Source organism: Aspergillus glaucus, assembly GCF_001890805.1.
Source record: "Aspergillus glaucus CBS 516.65 unplaced genomic scaffold ASPGLscaffold_15, whole genome shotgun sequence".
Classification (NCBI taxonomy): domain Eukaryota; kingdom Fungi; phylum Ascomycota; class Eurotiomycetes; order Eurotiales; family Aspergillaceae; genus Aspergillus; species Aspergillus glaucus.
The window spans coordinates 430106-449346 of record NW_019170467.1 but is presented as its reverse complement, the minus strand read 5'-3'; the positions used below and the strand labels follow the sequence as shown (position 1 = coordinate 449346).

Sequence of the window (19241 nt, the reverse complement as noted above, 5' to 3'; positions counted from 1 at the left end):
AAAAGACCAAAAAGCGGACGCACCGGGAGTCGAACCCGGGCCTTGTGGGCCGTAAGCGCTCTCCGTTGAGCTACACGCCCGTTCTCCGGATATCTAGTATACCTATTAACTGGCTTATATGTTTGGTAGAGAAGAGATGCCTGAGGATATTCCCCTCAGAAAAAGTGACATCTCACGAAGGGCTGCAGCATGCAGCATCCCTGTACATGTCGGTGAGGCATCTTAGTTGACCGGTCTCTCATCTAGTAGCCCATTTAGTCGACTATCATACCACTCCCATGAACGACCTCAACACTAGATGAGCACCAGAGAAAAATGGCATCGAAACCCAGCTTCAAAGACAAGACAGTCCTCATTACCGGAGCCGGTAGCGGAATTGGGTTAGTATAGTCAGCCACTGCACCCCATTCCAACATCCAAACCCCCAATCTAACGCATAATCTACAGCAAAGCAACAGCCCACAAACTCTCCACCTTAGGTGCGACCCTATTCCTCTACGACACAAACTAGCACTCCCTAACGCAACTCATGGACGAGCTCGAACCAACAAGAACAAAACCATTAAAACACACCTATAGCAAACTCGATGTCTCGTCGTCCACAGACTGCACCAACCTCATCTCTAAGCAGATCAATTCCCTCGACTATCTTTTTAACTGCGCGGGTATAAATCCAACCACAACACCTATCACAGATACAACTGATGAGTATTTCACGAAACTCATCGACACTAATCTTCGGGGTACGTTCAACACAACCCGCGCCTGCATCCCACACATGCACCCGGGCTCCGCAATCGTAAACGTCTCGAGTATCTGTGGTCTCCAAGGCTACGCGGGGTATTCCGTGTACTGCGCGACGAAATTCGGGATTATAGGGCTTACAAAGTCCCTAGCGGCGGAGTTAGGGCCGAAGGGGATTCGGGTGAACGCCGTTGCGCCGGGGCCGACGGATACGCCTACGTTTGCTGGGAATGTAGAAGGGGATGAGAGGAAGGAGAAGGATGTTGGGGGGATTGCGTTCGGACGGTTGGGGAGGGCGGAGGAGGTTGCGGATGAGGTTGTTTTTCTGTTTGGGGAGGGGAGTTCGTTTGTTAATGGGGGTGTTTGGGAGGTTCATGGGGGGGATTAAGTAGACTGTTTGACTTAGGGCTCGTTGGTGATATTGGAGTCCTTGGTAAGTAAAGTACATCAATGCGTATATAATCTACTACTGTTCTGCATCCTGACTGTACAGCAGAATAATGGAAAACCTGATTTCATGAACATAGAACCTCGATCCGCAAAAACACCACCCCAGTTACAAAAATGCATGTACCAGCCGTAGCCAAACCATGTAAATAATGAGAAAGGAAAGAATATAAATGTACAGGTTTTTATCAGGGCATGGGACATCGAGTCCCGCACATGCCCCAGTCTGATGACACAGATGAGATGAAATGAAAGACAGACGATGGGTAAACAGAGATGCAAATATGGGATATGGGGCTTTCATAATAAAGATATCACAGAAAACACATGGGTTGCAAAACAAAACGCAAATCATCTAGGCAAAAGCAAAAGCAAAAGCAAAACATGCAGATGTTCAGACACGGGTATAAGATTGGAATGAATGAATGCTTCCGCCTCGTCGACCACTTGGTTCGAATCAAATTCAAAGTCAGTCATAACGCAACTCCAATAATGATGATGAAACCTTCACAGACAAAATGTACTATTACAATAAGTAAATGGACGAGAAGGTAGAACATAAAAAAGGGTGAAGCCATGTATCGGCACATCACTTGGTCCTCTAAAGCATCAGTTAGCAACTACCATCACTGTACTCTGATATTCGTGTACTTACCAAGCTAGTCGCTGCCGCTGCTGTGGCGAGGTCCGGTTTCCCACTGATACTTCGTGCCGCAACGCGTGGCAGCGCTGACGAAGGCGTAGAGGCCACATTGGTACTAATCGTCCGCTTGCCAGGAGTCGATGGTTGTGCTCCACTCACAGTAGGATGCCGTTTCGCCAAGTGCGGCTTCACAGGGGAGTTACCAGAAACGTCCCGGCTGCGAATAAAGCTGCCATTCTTTATGCTAGTCCCAGGTGGCTCCGGAAGGGGCCGTCCGGTTGATGGGAGGGGGCCGGTAGCGACCCGTTTTCCTGGCGAGCTTGTGGCCGTGTACGTTCTGGAACGCGCGGGCACTTTGACACCCGTGATGAACTCGTGCCGAAGGGCATCATGGGGGCTAATACGACGAGCGGGGTCCCAACGCAGACACCGACAAAGAAAATCGAGGAAGGCTTCGTCATCACACCTCAGGACCTGTCGGAGGTCCTTGGAGCTTGGCCGGCGCCGCCGGCCCTTGGAAGAAACAGTCAACCTTGGCTTGCCCATGGAGTCGAAAAACAGCTTCTTCCGTGTGCTCTTCTCGATGAGATGCTTTTCTGGAGGTCCAAAGATCTCCATGATGCATGCGAGCTGCTCCTGTTCGTTCTCTCCGGGGAATAGCGGGTATCCGGTGTATAGCTCAGCCAATATACAGCCAATACTCCACATATCGATAGGCATACCATAGGACATGCCCAGAATAACTTCAGGCGAACGGTAGAAACGACTCTGGATATAGGTGTACACCTTTTCGTTCTCAAAACAACTTGAACCGAAATCGATGGACCGAATCTCGGAGCTCAACGGGTGGACTAGGAGGATGTTTTCCGGTTTCAGATCGCAATGGATAACCTTCTTCGCGTGTAGCAGGACCAGCGTACTGAGCATCTGTTTCGTGAAACGACGGATGAGCTTCACCGAGAATCCCTTGAAGTCGTGGGCCTTGATGAACTCGTAGAGGTTCATGCCCAGAAGCTCTGTCGAGATGCAGAGATGGCCTCTGAAGTAGAAACTCTGGGTGAAGTTGACCACACTGTGACGACGGTGCGGATCCCATTCCTTCAATTTCTGGAGAAGGTTGACCTCGATCAATGCCTGCTGATGGAACCTCTTCTTATTGCGGATGATCTTTATGGCAACCAAACCACCGGTTTTGTGATCAACACACCTCACTACCTGACCGAAACTTCCCTTGCCAAGCACATCGATGACTTCGTACCGGTACGCTAGATGATCCCCAGCGACAATGCTGTAGTCACCACGGTCGTCATCATAACCGAAATTGGCCGCCTGGGCGTGAAGATCACCAACATGTTTCTTCGCATTCTGAGTCCCGCAGAAAAAGATGTCTTTGAAGTCGATAATCTCGCCCCGTTCGAAGATGTTCAAGTTTGCCATCCGCAGGGCTTGTGCTGGACTGACGCGCTCCTTTGGTCCTGCCTTGCGACGCAAATCATCCAGCTCCCGTGCAGCAGACTCAAAGTCCTTGCGCTTGCTACCGAGTCGTCTCATTTCCTCATCACCCGCAACAGCATCAGGATCAACGTTGGGATCCACAGTCCGCTGATTACTTGCCGCGCTCGACCTTGCGGAATTGATGATCTTGTGAACGGGTGACAAAATCGAGGTACCAGAACGAGTCGATGTCGCATCACTCTTGTCAGAATCATTCGAAGGACTTGGCTCCAGCGCAAGACTCTGCTCACTACTGTAACTGGGCTTTCTCGCCGTAGCCAGGTTTCCGCTGGAGATAGATGCTTGCCGTCGAGACTGAAGATAACCAGGTTTGAGAGTCGGGCTCCTGGATCGGACCGACGACAAGTTGTTCCAAGTCGAAGAGCTTGGGATCTTGGGTGGTGGCATCTTGTCGTGCTTGACGGGGTCCGCTTTCGCATCTGGCTGCTGCGACTTGGAGTTGCTACGCATCCGCGTCAAGTTCAGCTTGCTCCGGAAAGACGGGGTCGGCTGGCCGACATTCTCAGGCTCGGACGGAGTCGAAATTTGGCTAATGCGCTCGCCATTTGAAGAAATAACGGGTGTTTGCGTTTGAGGACGAGAACCGGCCAATTTCTGAGGTTGGGGCGGCTTTTGAGAATAGTCCCCACTGGCATTGCTCCGGAGGTAGTTATGATCACTGTTGCTCTTGGGAAGAGCGTAGGAAACGTAAGGCGAAGTGGTCCTGTTGGCGCTGGGGGTACTATCGAACGATGGAAGTGCGCTGGAGCTGCTAGCTGTTCTGAGACCAGTTGTGCCTGAGCTCACCACAAAATGCGATGTGCTGCTCCTAGCTTGTGTCAAAGGCATACCAACATCATCTTCATCGCGCGCATGGAAGAAGCTCGCTTTCGAAGCGGTCATTGGTGTGCTTGGTGTCTTTGGCATAATCTGTGCGGAAGGAGTATGGGCTTTGCGAGCCCCTTCCTCCTCTCGATCCTTCAGTGCTTCAATCTTCGTCGCCATTGGAGTGCCAAGAGGGAGTAGGTTAAGGGGCGGTAGCTTCAAAGGTTGCAGGTTCTTCTTCGAAACGCCCACTGGGGCCCTGGGTTTGGCATCAGGGGTCTTCATGGCATTTCTGGCAGAATGTTCAGACGAATCGTCACCTGTATTGTGATTAGTGTCCAAATCGGAATCACGCTTGGATTTGGGACGGGCGGGTTCCACTGCCAAGCTCGATTTGCGTGACGACGTAGGGAAGAGTGGTTGCTCGATCTCCTCCCCCTTGGGAGACTCGAATGCTTTTGGAATCGCGGGTACTGGCGGCACCTCTTCCTCATCGGTAACCACCACATGTTCCACACGGGGTTTGGGTGTTGGGAGCCGAGAGGACGAAGACGGAGTTTGTGACTGCCTTGTTTGTACAGAACTTGCCGAGTTTCTAGCAGAGTTGGCAGCGTTGGGCGTCAAGGATAGTCCAGATGTGTAGGACTTCCGGTTCGGATCGGGTGTGGTTCTGGTCGATGAAGGGGTGACACTCTTTCGCGGGATGTAAGATGGAGATTGGACGCACGATCGTGGCCGAACCGGAATGGGGTCAGTTTGAGTCGGGGGGGTGTAGGGTACCGGGGGTACTTGAGGCGCTGCTGACATCCGTTGTAACCGTCGTGCATCGGTGGGGCTTATCGTGCGAGCCCCGAGACCAGTGGCATGATGCGGCATGACAGATACCCTTTTGGTGGACGAGGAAGGGGTCGCCGGCGGCGGCCCTGTAGCTTGATTTTTCATTGGCGTCCGAACAGCATTGGTGGAAGAGGACCGGGAATGGTCAACCACCCCGGAGGTCGACAAGTGGTTTTCGCGAGGTTCTCTCGTCGGAGGTTGAAATGACTTCGCTTTGATCGTCCGCGAATTCGTCGGAAGCTTTGATTCGTCGGTACGGTTTGGGTCTAGATTCTGTCCTCGAGGCTGAAGGAGGCCATTAGGCTGGTCGGCAGTACTGGCTTTGCGCGCTGAGAAGCTCTGCCGCCTGGCAGCAACACCCGAAGGATAAGAACCTGTCCCAACAGTTTTACGCGGTGCCCGTGACGTAGCACTACTGGCACTCGTGCCTTGAACAAGACTCGAACGACGAGTCCGAGGATTTCCAGAAGTCGACGGGCGCGAAGAATCTGCCGGTAAGTTTGATCCAACCAGACGAGGTACCTCACTTTTTCGCCGAATAGAACCGCTCCGTGTCCGCCCTGACGCTTCATTCTCATCGTTGGTGGCCGCTGCCCAGGGATTGGTCGACGGAAATTCCGGGGGCTGATTTTCAGCGCCTCCGTGTCCGGGCATGGGGAAGTGGTTCAAGCTTGGCTCCGCCACGATACTATTGTGTAGATCATCGAAGTTGACCGGTGCTAGGAAGTCTACATTTTCGGGAGGCGTTGGATTGTAATCGATATTCGAGAGGTTCACCATGCTGGCCGATCGGAGGTTAACGCGCGAATTAGTGTTATGGTTATGGCGATCGCCTGTTGAGCCGATTGAGGAATCTCCGGAGTGATAAAATGAGCCGGATATGTTACTAGAAGAGAAAGTAGAGGTTAGTTGGAAAAATCTCAAAACTCCGTTGGTGGATTTTGCAGTCGAATAGACAAGGCGACATTCGAATCAGGCACTATTGAGCCAGCAAAACTCGACACTCGACACGGCCAATATCCTACCTTCTTTGCGAGGATTCCTGCGGTCGCGGACCCTGAGGCGCCTTCTGATCGCGAATGGATAACCTCCTCTTGGCCATGGCACCAAAACGCGACCCGGTGATACTCTTAGAGGGCTGATGGGAAGCTTCGGATTGTAGATTAGCTTCCGAAACGGGCTTGTGTAATCGTCTGCGGGAAGATGGGGCTTCAACTGTCAAGATTGAAAACAGAACCATTAGCACATCTATTGTCTTTTCTGCCCTATGGCATCACTGGTCAGTGTTGTACCACCATACCTCCAGAGCCCGAGTCATCGTCTCGAGGCGGATTGGAGCTCCGGGACTGAACCCAACCCGATGAATCTTTCCCAGGTGTTTGCTGGGATGGGATTGATGCCGGCATCGTTGAATCCCTTTCGTTTCGGTTATTTTTTATGAATTTTTTATAGGAGGTCTGGTACCGACGCGGTCAGGAGGGGGGAGGCGAGATGAGGTGGAACTGGGCGAAAGGACAAAGGAGACAACAGTCGAAAACTCGATGAAAACCGCAGACCAATTGCACTGGCAGTCCATTCAGGAGAAGGACCAGTTGTATAGGAGAAGATGCCGTATAAAAGGATTGTGTCCAAACAGATAACAAGACGTCTTGACCATGACACCGTCGCGCGACCCGACCACACCGTCGTTAACGGTCCATTGCGGGGATTATAGGCGACAGGAGGAGACAGAGATTTGAAGCTTTTTGTTGAGATGGTCGATGCTTAAGAAATAGAAAAAGAACGAGAAAACAACCCCTTCCAGCAATACAGAAGAGACACTGTCGAGTGGTTGATGCAGTAACCCCCTATAGGGGACTTTTTTTTATTTTTCCAAGTCGGCCAGAGAAAGAGAGTTGAGGAAGAAACTCTGCTTCGGAGCAAGGCAAGATCTCTCTCTTAGTGTCGCTGGCTTGGCGCCACAAACAGGAGTCCCCTGAGATATTCCAGTATATACAGATACAAGCCTTTATATATGTATCATTTCATTTGCTACAGTTTTATGATTGTGGTGTATATGATGCCTCATTTCCTTTCTGTAGAGTATTATGATACCAGATGATACCAGTTCATCTGCGTAGCCCCTTTAGGATTGATATGTTCTGCAATCGGCGTGATACTGTATTGTACTGAGTGTAAGGGACTAGCCATTTCCGGGCTAGTCGGCGATCTTGATGCAAACAAGACATTGTGTGTAAACATGACAAACTACGTTTTCCAACGTTCATCGCTCGGTCCCCGCTCCAGCATGTGACTCGCTCACTTCCTTCTCTTCTCCGAGAATGTCGTCTCTCTCTTTTTACATAAGTCTATTATTATGAGCCATCATGGAGGATCACTCTGCGAATGCTGTCGTCAATCGCAATGAACCAATTCCCGTCATTTCTCCCCGGAGTCGAGCAGAGAGCGTGAGCAGTACCACCTCTACTACGAATAATGCGCAGCACAAACATAAGAGATCCGGGTCCACCTCTGGACGTTCGATACAAGATCGACTGTTTACCAAGTGTGTCAAGCCCATCCGCGCTTTTCGATCAGTTTCCAAGCTCACAGGTCAAGATTTCTCCAGCAGATGTTCCCGGTAGAGGAAAATGGCGACAATGAACCCGTACTATCAGGCGACAAGCCCGCAGCAGCTGTCGACCCCAAGCGACCTGCCTTTAGCTTACCTTTGATGACACAAAACTTCCGTCGATTTAACGCAAGGTATTCTCCCAATACTATCAAGCAGATGATGAGGGAGAGAACGCATACTGACACTACCCAGAATCGGCATAGTATTCTCCCTCCAGAATCAAATCGAGCGTCTACTCAACTGGCGCAAAGCGTCCCATACCATTTCCTTCCTCGTTGTCTACTCCTTCGTCTGTCTCGATCCTCATATCCTCGCGATTCTTCCTATTGCTGCGATTCTTGTCTATGTCATGGTTCCTGCCTTCCTCGCCCGCCATCCTCCGCCTCCCTCCTCATCCACGTCCAGCACTACTCCGTACTACTCCTACGAAGGCCCTGCGCTAGCTCCTCCAAAAACAATTGAGCCGGCATCCGAGACATCCAAAGATTTCTTTCGCAACCTGCGTGATCTTCAGAACTGCATGGCCGATTTCTCTGATCTGCACGATGGAATCATCTCCATGTTCGCCCCGGTCACAGACTTCTCCAACGAGAAGTTGGCTTCAGTGATGTTCCTCTTATTAACTGTTACCGCAGTGCTTTTATTCCCAGCAGCGCATCTCCTCCCCTGGAGGTACATTATCCTCGTGGGTGGCAACGCGGTCGTTCTATCCAATCATCCAGGCATCCAGGACTTCTTTCGAAATCTCGCGAATGACTTCCTAAATGAGACAACGGGCGAACCAACGATGTTAGAGAAAGAGGCGCAGGACCTACTTGGAATTTCCTTGCCATCGAGTCCGTACGCAACCATGTCTGCCCTGGGACCGTTGGCTGAGATCTCCTTGGATTCATATACGGAGGAGCGCGAGGTGGAAATCTTCGAACTCCAGTATTGGTCCCCCGAGCCGTATGCTGAATCACGATGGGAGCATTTCCTCTTCAGTTCCGTTCCCCATGATCCACTCTCGCCAGCCCGCATCGCAGGGGACCGTCCTCGGGGATGTCGATTCTTTGAAGATGTACAACCACCCTCCGGCTGGGCCTGGAAAAACAAAAAATGGGAATTGGATCTGGACTGTCGTGAGTGGGTTGTCGAGCGTATGATCACTGGTGTCGGATTTGAGATCCCCGGAAGTGAAGCAGACGGTACCGGATCCAGCGAGGTCGGAGGCTGGGTGTGGGATCTGCCTATGAAAACTAATCGCGATGGCTCATCTACTTACGATCACGATCCAACACCAATATCGAACGGGGAGAAGAGAAAGAACCCACCGCACAAGCGAAACGGGAAAAAGGGACCAGATTGGGAGGAAGGAAGTGTAGGGTCCTATGGAATTGGCGAATGGCGAAGGCGACGATGGGTTCGGATTGTGCACCGGGTTAGCGTGGAAGATGGTAAGAAGTAACAACAATTGTAAATAATAGCAGTATTCTCCCATGGAATGTACATATAGCTCTACCATGGACAACATATCTTTAATGCGACCGCCTCTCGTACAACACGTGACATGTGACGGAATCATTGTCCTTTGAACGAGTCGAGCCAGTTAATCTTTTCAAAACATTTACTACGAAACATTCCCATTAATTTGCATTTCATATACGGAGTAGAACTTGCAAGCTTGCTGAAATGACCCCAAGTCAGCGGAACCCGAACCCGATCTCCGCCTCCCTAATAAGTTAAGCTCAGCTGCGAACATCCATCTCCAACCTCGACCCTGACAAACCATTCAAGGCTACAATTGGACTTGGTCAGTCAAAGTGGTCCAATGCACTCATATCAAGACAATGGATTTTCATCCTCTTGCCATCCAATATGGGTATTTGCAGACTGCCGGTCAGGTCTACTATAAGCGGCTAATGATCATTCAAGGACTCATCCAAAGCTCGATTGTCACCATGTGTGATGCCATATATGTCTGCCATCCCGGGCGCTATAGTGCTTATTATTGGAATTGGCCATTTCCTGGGCTATTACTTGCAAAGATGGAGACCAAAATGGACAGCATCCTTTGTTGCGGAGTATCCCCCGGACAGTCCATCACTACAAGGAGCCAAACGACGGCTGGGCTGGGTACTGTCCCTTTTGATTGTCTTGGCTATTGGTCTTGCAGCTGAGGTAGCTCAATTGGTTCCTCCTGGATTGGATTCAGCTGCTATTATACTAACTATCTCATGGGTAAGTGTATCTGGAATCGGTGGTACCACAAGCGATGATTAACAAAAACATAGACAGCTGCTACCCTTCTGATTGCAAATAGACATCCAAGGTCAAGTCCTACTCCAATGCTCGCATTCTTCATTACAGCTTTTGCTGTGAAAGTCTCCATCGTTCTCAGCGTTGAGACATACCCGAGGTTCAAATTGATTTCCCACTACATTGCAGCTGGCGCTGCTATGCTGGGCTGTCTGGTCATCCTTCTAATGCCACTACGAGCACCTGCTCTGCCATGCATCGATATTTCCGCAGTAGGCCAGCAACCATCTAGCAAGTTCCGCAGCCCAGAGGACAACTTGCGACTATGGCAGTTCCTTACTGTCTCATGGATGGCCCCATTGATATCGACAGGGAAGAAGCGACAACTCCAAGAAGATGACGTTTGGTCCCTTGGATTTGAATTTCAGCATCGGAGACTGCATGATAGGTTCCGTCGGCTTCGAGGTTCCGTTATTGGCCGCTTGCTGCATGCGAATGGCATTGATGTTTTTATCATTACTGCTATTGCCATTCTGCAGATGCTTTGCGGTATGTTCTTCTATACACCCTGGTAGAACGAGTGCTGACAGTCTTATAGACTTTTCAACTCCGGTATTGTTGCAGCAGCTATTACAGGCAATGAGCGATGTCGCGGCGCCGAAAAGCGTGGCTTTGACATATGCCTTCCTATCACTCGTTGTTCGTTTTGTTGCTGCGCAATCCCAGGTCCTGCTTCTCTGGTATGGCCGAAGATGCTACGAAAGAAGCAGAGGCGAGATGGTCATGATGATCTATGAGAAAGCTCTGTCCAGGAAGAATATCTTTGGTGTTAAAATCGACAATGAGGATGATAAGCCTCAAGACCAGGAAGATGAAACCCCTACGGAGTCACAAACTCAAAAGAGAAAGCTATGCGGGCTCATTCCTTGGGGTCGCGAAACCCGTAAGGAGGACACTAAAGAGGCAGCCTCTATCGGAAAGATATTCAACCTGCTACGTGGCGATGCTTACGAAGTGGCTCAAAGATTTTGGGAGATTGACTCGTTGGTCGATAAACCCCTGGGCCTCGTGATTGCTGTCATCCTCGTCTGGAAACTGTTCGGACCGTCCTGCTTCTTGGGTATTCTGGCAGTCCTGGTTGCGCAGGTAATCAATGCGATCATTACTCGTACTCTCCTTCGATGGGAGCGAGTGAGAAGGGCAGCGACAGATGTGCGACTACAGATCTCTTCCCAGTTCGTGGAAGCCCTGCGACACCTACGTTGGTATGGATGGCAAAATCACTGGCTTAACCAAGTCATGGATGCCAGACAGTCCGAGCTAAACCTCCGGATTGTGACCAGTTTGTGGAATATCCTTATCCGCTTCGTCAACGCGTTCGCTAGTGGCGTGTTCCCTGTGTTGGCGTTATATGCCTATACACTACTAGCTGGCAATCCGCTACGGGTTGACATTATCTTTCCAGCATTGCAGCTCTTCACCATGCTGGAGACCCGGCTTAGAGATATCCCTGGTCTTATTACAGTGTTGATTAACGCTTCCATTGCTGTGGAAAGAATTGAGAGCTTCATGTCGGAGCCAAACAAAGAGGTCAGACCTATGCAGATTCATGCCGACTCGACTCCAATTCAAATGGAATCTTGCTCTTTTGCCTGGCCGGGTAAAAGGCTGTCTGTGCTTTCTGACATCTCATTGACGATTCCCAACGGATTAACCGTGGTCTCTGGCAAAGTCGGTGCCGGAAAATCAGCACTACTCCAAGCATTCCTTGGAGAACTGGACAGGCTTAGTGGTGACTCGCATATTCCCAATGAGATGATTGGATATTGCGCCCAGACGCCATGGCTCCAAAGCATGAGTATCCGCGACAACATCCTGTTCTCGTCTCCTTATGATGAACAACGATATAAGCGAGTCCTAGATGTCTGCGCGTTGCTCCCTGATCTTTCGAACTTCAAGCATGGCGATCTGTCTTTTGTGGGCGAGAACGGCATTGGCCTTTCAGGTGGACAGAAGGCTCGTGTAGCCCTTGCCCGGGCACTCTATAGTGCATCCAGGATACTGTTGCTTGATGATCCAATTTCCGCTCTGGACCACAATACAGCGGAAACGATTGTTCGCAAGTTCTTCTCGGGTCCGCTTATGCAAAACCGGATGGTTGTGCTTGTGACGCACCGTACCGCGCTCGTTCGTCATATCGCAACCCAAATAATCGACATCAAGGATGGACGTGCGACTGTTTACGGAAAGGATGCTATTTCTACCGCCGCTACGGACGATGTCGCTCAACAGCCTCCCTCAGACGATGAAGAAGCTGGGCCTCAACATGAGGATGAGATGGAAGGCACAGAAACTGCAGTTCCAGACAAGTTCATTGAAGAGGAGCATCGAGCAGAATGGGGTGTAAAAGCCAAGGTCTACTGGGATTATATCAGAGCTGGCAAATATAGATGGTGGATCGCGCTTGTCATTGTCATGACGATTTACCGCCTGGTGTCAGTTGGGCAATCCTGGTTCTTGAAAGAATGGGGAGAGGCTTACGATCAGCATTCCCTCGTGCAAGCATGGCGAGGTCTGAATTCGTTGCCAAATAGCCCAATTGATCGGCTGCCCGCGCCCCTCGACGACGTCAAACCCTGGTTGTTAGCATTCTTCTTGATCACAACTTTCCAGGCTTTCATGCTGCTGGTTGGGCAAGTGTTGATGCTGATCATCGTCTATTTCGCGGGGAAAACGCTCTTTAGACAAGTGATGATGGGAGTCAGCCATGCCACATTCCGATTCTTCGATGTCACTCCCATCGGCCGTTTGATGAACCGTCTCACATCGGACATTGGAGTCGTGGACGGCAACATCAGCGGGCAGTTCCAAATTATTGCGTTTCAAGCGATTACCTGGATTTCGTCTATTGTTGTCATTGCTTCGGTGACGCCAACGTTCTTGGCCTTTTCGCTTGTTCTGACCAGTGCATTCATTGTTGTCTTCTTGCGTTTCCTACCGACATCACAGAGTCTGCGCCGGCTGGAAATGGTGTCGCTCAGTCCTCTAATCTCGAATTTCGGCGAGCTCCTGCATGGCCTGACTACAGTTCGCGCTTTTCACGCTGAAGAGCGTTTCCAGAACCGTGTTATCGATGTTGTGGACCAATTCCAAGGTATGGACCACTTCTACTGGTCCTTGCAAAGCTGGTTGATGTACCGTTTCGAAAACCTCTCAGGCCTGTCCACGTTCTGCTTGACAGTTCTGGCTCTATACACGAACGTTTCTCCTGGCCTGGCTGCATTCGTCTTAATCGCAGCAAACAACTTCGTCGCATCAACACACAGCCTATGCAAGCAATACGGCCAACTACAAATGGACTTCGTCTCCGTAGAACGCATAGACGAGCTCCTCCATGTCGAACAAGAAACACCAGGAACCATCTCACCCCCAGCCTCCTGGCCCAAATACGGCCACGACATCACATTCGAAGACGTGACAATCCGCTACGCACCACACCTCGACCCGTCCCTGTCCAACATCGCCCTCCGAATCCCAGGCGGCTCCACAACAGCGGTCATCGGCCGCACAGGCAGCGGCAAATCCACGCTCGCTATATCACTCTTAAGCGTGATCCGCCCCGAATCCGGCCGCATCATAATCGACGGCATTGACATCGCAAAAGTCAACACCCAAGCCCTGCGCACCCGCGTCACCTTCGTCGCCCAAGACCCCGTCCTCTTCCCCGGGACCATCCGCCTAAACCTCGACCCCACAAACGACTACCCGGACACCGAATGCGCAGACGTCCTCCACCGCCTCTGCGCCAGACACGGCTGGACACTAGACACTTTCGTCGAAGCCGGTGGCCGCAATCTAAGCCAGGGACAGAGACAGTTAATTGGGTTGTCTAGGGCTGTGCTGAGACGGAGTCCGGTTGTTATTCTTGATGAGGCGACGGCGTCGATTGATCATGAGACGTCGTTGGAGATTCAGATGATTCTTAGGGATGAGATGAGGGATTCGACGGTGATTACGGTTGCGCATCGGTTGGAGGCGATTAAGGATGCGGATTATTATGTTGTGTTGGATGGGGGGAGGGTTGCTGAGCAGGGGTTTGTGGGGGAGAGGGCGTGATAGTGTGAAAAATAGAGCTTTTCATTATCCAGGTAGATTGTACACTGTAAAATCTTTGAGATAAATGAGACTGAAGGCACATAAACAAAAACCCGCCTAGTAGCCCCGGCCAAGCGAAGAGAAAGGACAGTAGCAACCCTAGTCCACTTCAAACCCCAACAAGCATACACCAAACCACCAATATCCATCCAAGCGTGAGCAAGCCTTTAACCAAGCCCGATACCTTCACACCACCCGAGGAATGTTTAGTACTCGCAGTCTGACTCAGTCTATCAAGATCGACCCCCGTCCAAGTCTCAAACGACGAAGACGAAGACGAGACAAGCGTACCCGTTCCCGTTTGCGTTCTTACTCCCGTCTGTTCCCCACGAGATGCAGTCGCAGGTGCGGGCTCATTCGTAACTATCAAAGCCGTCCCCGTCAATTTTTGCCCCGACACCGTGATTACATCTTCCTCTCGGTCGACGATCATCCACGGGCGATCGGTCTCAGTTTCAGAGGGCGTGAAGGTATCCAGTGCCGTGAATGGGGTTTTAAATTTTATAGTAGGCCTTCCCGTATCGCTAGTGGCAGGTGTATATCCGTTCACAAGCAGAAGAGCGGTCATCGTGAGTTTTTCTCCTGCCACTGTAGCGATGTCTTGCTCTTCTGAGACAATCATCCATGGCCGAGTGGATTCAGATTCGGAGTTTTTGAAGGGCACCGGCTCGAATTCAGTCTCTCGTGGTGGTGCGTCCGTTGGTGTGGTGCTGGATTCAGTTTCGGTTTGTGTTTCGGTTACGATCGCCATTGTGATTGTAGGGTATGGGGGGTTGTTTGAGGATTCAGTCTCGATTGAGGTTTCCACGAAAATGTGGGGTTGGAATATTGGCATGGCTTTTTCATTGTCCATGTCCTCTGCTTCCGGCTCCGTAGAGCTAGCGCTGGGAATAGGGCTGGAATTACCTGGCATAACCGTGGCCGCGGTTGCTGTATGTCCACTCTCAGGCCAAGGGTTCGAACAAATTGGCGTGGTAGCATCAACTGGCAATGTCTCAAACTCTGCAGAGCTAGGATTAGCACTGGTAATAGCAGAGATGGAGGTGGCTGTGGTATATTCACTTTCAGCCCAGGGGTCTGAGGAAACCGGGATGCTAGTATCAATCGACGATACCTGGGTCTCTGTAGAGCTAGTGCCAGAGCTGGAACTGCCAGTGGCAATGGCAGTTGTGGTATACCCATATTCCGGCCAGGGGCTTGAATTGACTGGCGTGGTAGTATCAACGGACGGGATTTGAGTCTTAACCTGCGTGTGGGTGCTCTCGTAGACGGTGACCGTTATGGTAGTAGTTGGCGTCGAGTTTACTCCCTGAGCCGGGCCGTCTCTCTTTGATAGGAGGGAGGCCGGTGTATCACACAGGACGGTCTCGTCAAGCTTGACTCGAGAGCCGTCGAGGGTGTACCCTGTTCCGTTGAAGGCGCAAACGGCGTCACCGGCGCTGGGAGATGATTCGTAGCCTGGTATATACTTGTTAGATGAAGCGTTCGAATCCAGGATAGAAAGCGGACATCTTACAAACAGCGGTTTCTTCATAACCTCTAGGGAGAATTTTCGAGAGTCTAATGCACGGTCAGCCGTGTACCCTATCAAACACGCGTACGGTATCTCTCTCAACTTACTCAATATTGCAAGAACGTATTTCAGCATCCGTGTTAGACAAGCAAGACATTATGATAGGACTCTTCAGAGACCCTTCGAGACAATAATGTCCTCCTGGCTTCGAGCAGAGAAGGGTGTTTGTTTTCGGGTTGCTAGAGGGCGGACGCGTTAGGACGCTGGGTGATCTCTAGGGTTGGTATAAAGTGACTTACTAGCCAACCTGCGCCTGTCCAAGATGGACAATGGCGAGGATGGCCCAAACGACGAAGGAGATGGTTCGAGTCATGGTGGTAAAGGTTTGGTCGAGTTTTTGAGAGGGGAAAGAGGATGAAGGTGAGAAGATGTTGAAGGGGGGAGACAAACAAAAAACAGCTGGAAGACAGTGAATGACAGACGTGACGCGAGTATTAAAATAGATGAGTTTGTATGGTTTGACACCAATTATTGGACAGAGGATGATGTACTAGATTGAGTTAGTTGTTAGATGCAATTGTCATGACAAGTTGCAGCAATAAGAAATGAGACAGGATGGAAAAAGTGAGGTTTTGGGCATCACATATGTGCATTAATAACGCTGGTTCATTTGACCAGGCCAGAGAGAATATCAACATGGCATGGAAAAGCAGACCCAGATATAGAACTTTTATATCAGAAAACACAAAGTAAAAACCGGCAAAACTCCAAACTCGCCCATCAACATGCATCAAAATAGCCAAAGACACCAACCAGCAGATTATGACTGGCTCTCCTTGAACTTGCAAATCCGCCGCTTCAAATCGCCCGCAGTCTGCTGCATAGGGTTCAACTTCATATCGCGCGCCATAGCGCTATAGTCATCTCCATGCCGCTCAATCAACCTTGTCGCCCACTCCTCTTCCCGCTTGCTTAGGTGCCTTGGCTTCTTGCTCTCAACCGCCTTGCCCTCATGCGCCGCCTGGCGCTCAAGCATTTGCACAATCACAGAACTATCATTCTGCTTCGCAGCCTCTGTTATCCGGGCCTCGTCATTGGACAGATCGTTCAGCGGGTCGTTAAGCGGGTTGGAAATCTTGTGCTTGCGGCCGGCGACTTCGATCTCGTCGTCGGGGCGAATCACGCGGATGATATTGCCGGTTTCGGGGTCACGCTCGACCTTGATTTCACCGAGCCCCAATTGCTTTGTCGTGGCTTTTGCGCTGCTCTTAATGTGAAGAGAGTCGTCGGGTTGTTCTTCGTAGCCTTCCACGGTTGTGCCGCGGCGCTCGCTGCCACCGGCCGGGGCGTTCAGACGGTGCACCAGACCCAGGCGGCGGTAGTTTTGGGTAAGAGTCTGCTTGCGGTCCCTGTGATTGACCGTAAGCATTCATTCTCAGGGAAATCAGGGAGGGGAAAGGGAGAGAAATACCAATTCTCAGCAATAATAGAATTGCCCAGCACATTGATCTTCTTGCGCCCACTTTTAACGACACCACTCCTCTTAGGCTTGGCCTTGGGCAACGAAGACCGGTTCTTTTTAGCTTGGCGAATGTTCGTCATTTTGTAGACTTGCTTGAGAGAAGCTTGTTATGGGATGCGATGCTTTTTTCTTGACTTGTGAAAGATCTCTTATCGATTGATTCCGAAACTTTTGATGTTTGCATCATTTGTCTTGGCGTGTTTGCACCTGTGATCAACAACCGATATCGCCGAGGGGGTCTTATCTTCGACCTCCTCACCTTCGTCTGGTCAAAACATTGACCAGAATTTCAACTTACCTCTAATACGCAATGGCGTTCGGATTCGCGCCTGCAATGCGCGGGACTGGACTGGCGCTGGTCGCTGCTGTCGTTGTTTTCTCTGCCCTTGCGGCCGCCAATGCTGTTCCTGTTGGGGAGCTGTCAGTGGGTGAGATTGAGGAGGAATTGCAGGTAACAAGCTGTCTTTGAGCGTTTTTCAGCATGAAGAGAAAATCCTTACCAAGCAAATGACAGAAATGCCCTCTGGTGGAAACCCTCAATGAGCACAAACGCGCTACCATCCCCGAAACCACCAGTTTAACCTCCAAGATCTTCTCGGTTCTCTTCCCCGGAAGCCCTGCCGTCAATGCTCTCCTGGCGACATTGTATATCTCCGGACCTCCAAGTATGTCAATCTAGAGCGCCATCCAAATAAGTCCCGCGCACTGTATTAACAGCCGTAACTAGACTTCCTCCTGGCCCTATGCCCACCCAACATCGACCCCTCCTCTCTCTCCGTCATGGTCGCGTTCGCTGTAGGAGGTCTCCTGGGTGACACACTCTTTCACCTCCTCCCCGAGATCTTCCTGGGAGAGGACTCCCCGGAGCATGTGCGATTCGTCATGGTCGAGCCGAACCGGAACCTCCTCCTTGGTGTGGGTATTATGGTTGGTTTCTTTACGTTCGTGGCTATGGACAAGACACTACGCATTGCGACTGGTGGGGAAGGCCACGACCATTCGCACGGCCATAGCCATGCGGACGATAGTCAGTCCCAAGCCGTGACAGCAACCGGTGCCCAGCATACTAGCGACAACGAGCTTAAGCAGCGCAAACCCACTACCACCCAACAGCACGACCCCTCGACTTCCACCAAGGACGAGAAGGAGATAAATCCCAGCGTTAAGCTTGGTGGCTACCTTAACCTCATCGCGGACTTTACTCACAATATCACCGACGGCCTCGCCATGTCTTCCTCCTTCTACGCCTCCCCCACCATCGGCGCAACAACCACCGTCGCCGTCTTCTTCCACGAAATCCCGCACGAAGTTGGTGACTTTGCGCTCCTCGTGCAATCCGGTTTCTCCAAGCGAAAGGCTATGGGTGCGCAATTCGTTACCGCTGTCGGAGCGTTCCTGGGTACACTTATCGGAATTGCAGTGCAGGAACTCAGTGGCCATGGTACTGATGCTACCCCTGCGGGTTCTGATGCTGCTGGTGCTGCGGCTGGGTTATTTGGAACCAGTTTGACATGGGGAGATATGTTGCTGCCGTTTACGGCGGGGACGTTCTTGTATGTTGGGACTGTGTCTGTTATTCCGGAGTTGTTGGAGACGGGTAAGAACAAGAGTGTTGAGATTCGGAAGACGATTGTGCAGTTTCTGGCTGTTGCTGTTGGAGCCGGAATTATGCTTGCGTGAGTTGCCTTTCTTCCTGTTCTTGATTATGTTGCTGACTTGGGTAGGATCTCTTGGGATTAATTGCGTCGCTACATGCATACAATGCAAAAACTGTTGAGACTTGATTGACGATCTGAAGGATGATACTGGGTCCAGATTTAATGATAAATACTCATGTCTCATTTGCATTTCCCTCATCAATCAGTCTAATAATAAAACATGATACATGGCACCAAATTAATCAACGCCGAAACCCCAGGGTTCTGTTCAACCAAAGCAGTGCAAGACAAAATCACTTGAAAGAATATGCGCGCAGCGCTATAGAGTCTATTAATAAGGGAAAGATAACGTAATCCACGGCCGAGCCGTCCACACGGCCGTCCCGTCCACTTCCTCCGCAATTTTCCAACAATCATACTTCAACGCGTCATTTTGTCACCACCATCATCTAAAATGCCTCTTTCTCAAGAAAATCGAATTCAAATGGCCATCAGCGCGTATAGAAGCAAAAAAATTCAATCAAAATCAAAGGCAGCAGCAGTTTTTGGGG

General features: G+C 50.7%; 9 protein-coding genes across 9 annotated transcripts; 4 read left to right on the top strand and 5 right to left on the bottom strand.

Annotated features, from left to right (window-relative positions):
- Positions 1-315: 315 nt before the first annotated feature.
- Positions 316-1132, top strand: ASPGLDRAFT_37198 (SDR family NAD(P)-dependent oxidoreductase; the record flags this gene model as incomplete). The annotated part of the gene is made up of 2 exons (XM_022544792.1): positions 316-380; positions 580-1132. The coding sequence occupies 2 exons, from the start codon at positions 316-318 to the stop codon at positions 1130-1132; spliced, it is 618 nt and encodes a 205-aa protein (XP_022399156.1).
- Positions 1133-1216: 84 nt separating this feature from the next.
- Positions 1217-1955, bottom strand: ASPGLDRAFT_545180 (uncharacterized protein). Its single transcript, XM_022548085.1, has 4 exons — positions 1847-1955; positions 1707-1792; positions 1584-1637; positions 1217-1522 (listed from the first exon to the last, which is right to left on the bottom strand). The coding sequence occupies exons 2-4, from the start codon at positions 1779-1781 to the stop codon at positions 1301-1303; spliced, it is 351 nt and encodes a 116-aa protein (XP_022399155.1). The 5' UTR covers positions 1782-1792; positions 1847-1955; the 3' UTR covers positions 1217-1300.
- On the bottom strand, positions 1781-5770 carry ASPGLDRAFT_37197 (putative protein kinase; the record flags this gene model as incomplete). Its single annotated transcript, XM_022544791.1, has 2 exons — positions 1781-1792; positions 1847-5770. The coding sequence occupies 2 exons, from the start codon at positions 5768-5770 to the stop codon at positions 1781-1783; spliced, it is 3936 nt and encodes a 1311-aa protein (XP_022399154.1).
- A 241-nt stretch (positions 5771-6011) lies between these two features.
- ASPGLDRAFT_37196 (uncharacterized protein) lies at positions 6012-6396 on the bottom strand (the record flags this gene model as incomplete). The annotated part of the gene is made up of 2 exons (XM_022544790.1): positions 6012-6205; positions 6291-6396. 2 exons carry the CDS (start codon positions 6394-6396, stop codon positions 6012-6014), a joined length of 300 nt encoding a protein of 99 aa, XP_022399153.1.
- Positions 6397-7356: 960 nt separating this feature from the next.
- ASPGLDRAFT_130337 (PEX28-32 family peroxisomal membrane protein) lies at positions 7357-9051 on the top strand (the record flags this gene model as incomplete). The annotated part of the gene is made up of 3 exons (XM_022540959.1): positions 7357-7535; positions 7589-7735; positions 7797-9051. 3 exons carry the CDS (start codon positions 7357-7359, stop codon positions 9049-9051), a joined length of 1581 nt encoding a protein of 526 aa, XP_022399152.1.
- A 467-nt stretch (positions 9052-9518) lies between these two features.
- Positions 9519-14078, top strand: ASPGLDRAFT_1495842 (putative ABC bile acid transporter). The gene is made up of 3 exons (XM_022542048.1): positions 9519-9824; positions 9878-10391; positions 10441-14078. The coding sequence occupies exons 1-3, from the start codon at positions 9552-9554 to the stop codon at positions 13956-13958; spliced, it is 4305 nt and encodes a 1434-aa protein (XP_022399151.1). The 5' UTR covers positions 9519-9551; the 3' UTR covers positions 13959-14078.
- Positions 14079-15348: 1270 nt separating this feature from the next.
- Positions 15349-15670, bottom strand: ASPGLDRAFT_153216 (uncharacterized protein; the record flags this gene model as incomplete). The annotated part of the gene is made up of 3 exons (XM_022542322.1): positions 15349-15455; positions 15514-15557; positions 15618-15670. Coding segments are annotated over 3 exons (201 nt in total), but the record flags the coding sequence as incomplete, so codon positions are not given.
- A 327-nt stretch (positions 15671-15997) lies between these two features.
- ASPGLDRAFT_83630 (nucleolar protein 16) lies at positions 15998-17160 on the bottom strand. The gene is made up of 2 exons (XM_022550224.1): positions 16982-17160; positions 15998-16919 (listed from the first exon to the last, which is right to left on the bottom strand). The coding sequence occupies exons 1-2, from the start codon at positions 17110-17112 to the stop codon at positions 16331-16333; spliced, it is 720 nt and encodes a 239-aa protein (XP_022399149.1). The 5' UTR covers positions 17113-17160; the 3' UTR covers positions 15998-16330.
- Positions 17161-17300: 140 nt separating this feature from the next.
- ASPGLDRAFT_49238 (Zn(2+) transporter YKE4) lies at positions 17301-18968 on the top strand. The gene is made up of 4 exons (XM_022547057.1): positions 17301-17483; positions 17547-17697; positions 17760-18708; positions 18757-18968. Exons 1-4 carry the CDS (start codon positions 17367-17369, stop codon positions 18770-18772), a joined length of 1233 nt encoding a protein of 410 aa, XP_022399148.1. The 5' UTR covers positions 17301-17366; the 3' UTR covers positions 18773-18968.
- Positions 18969-19241: the final 273 nt, after the last annotated feature.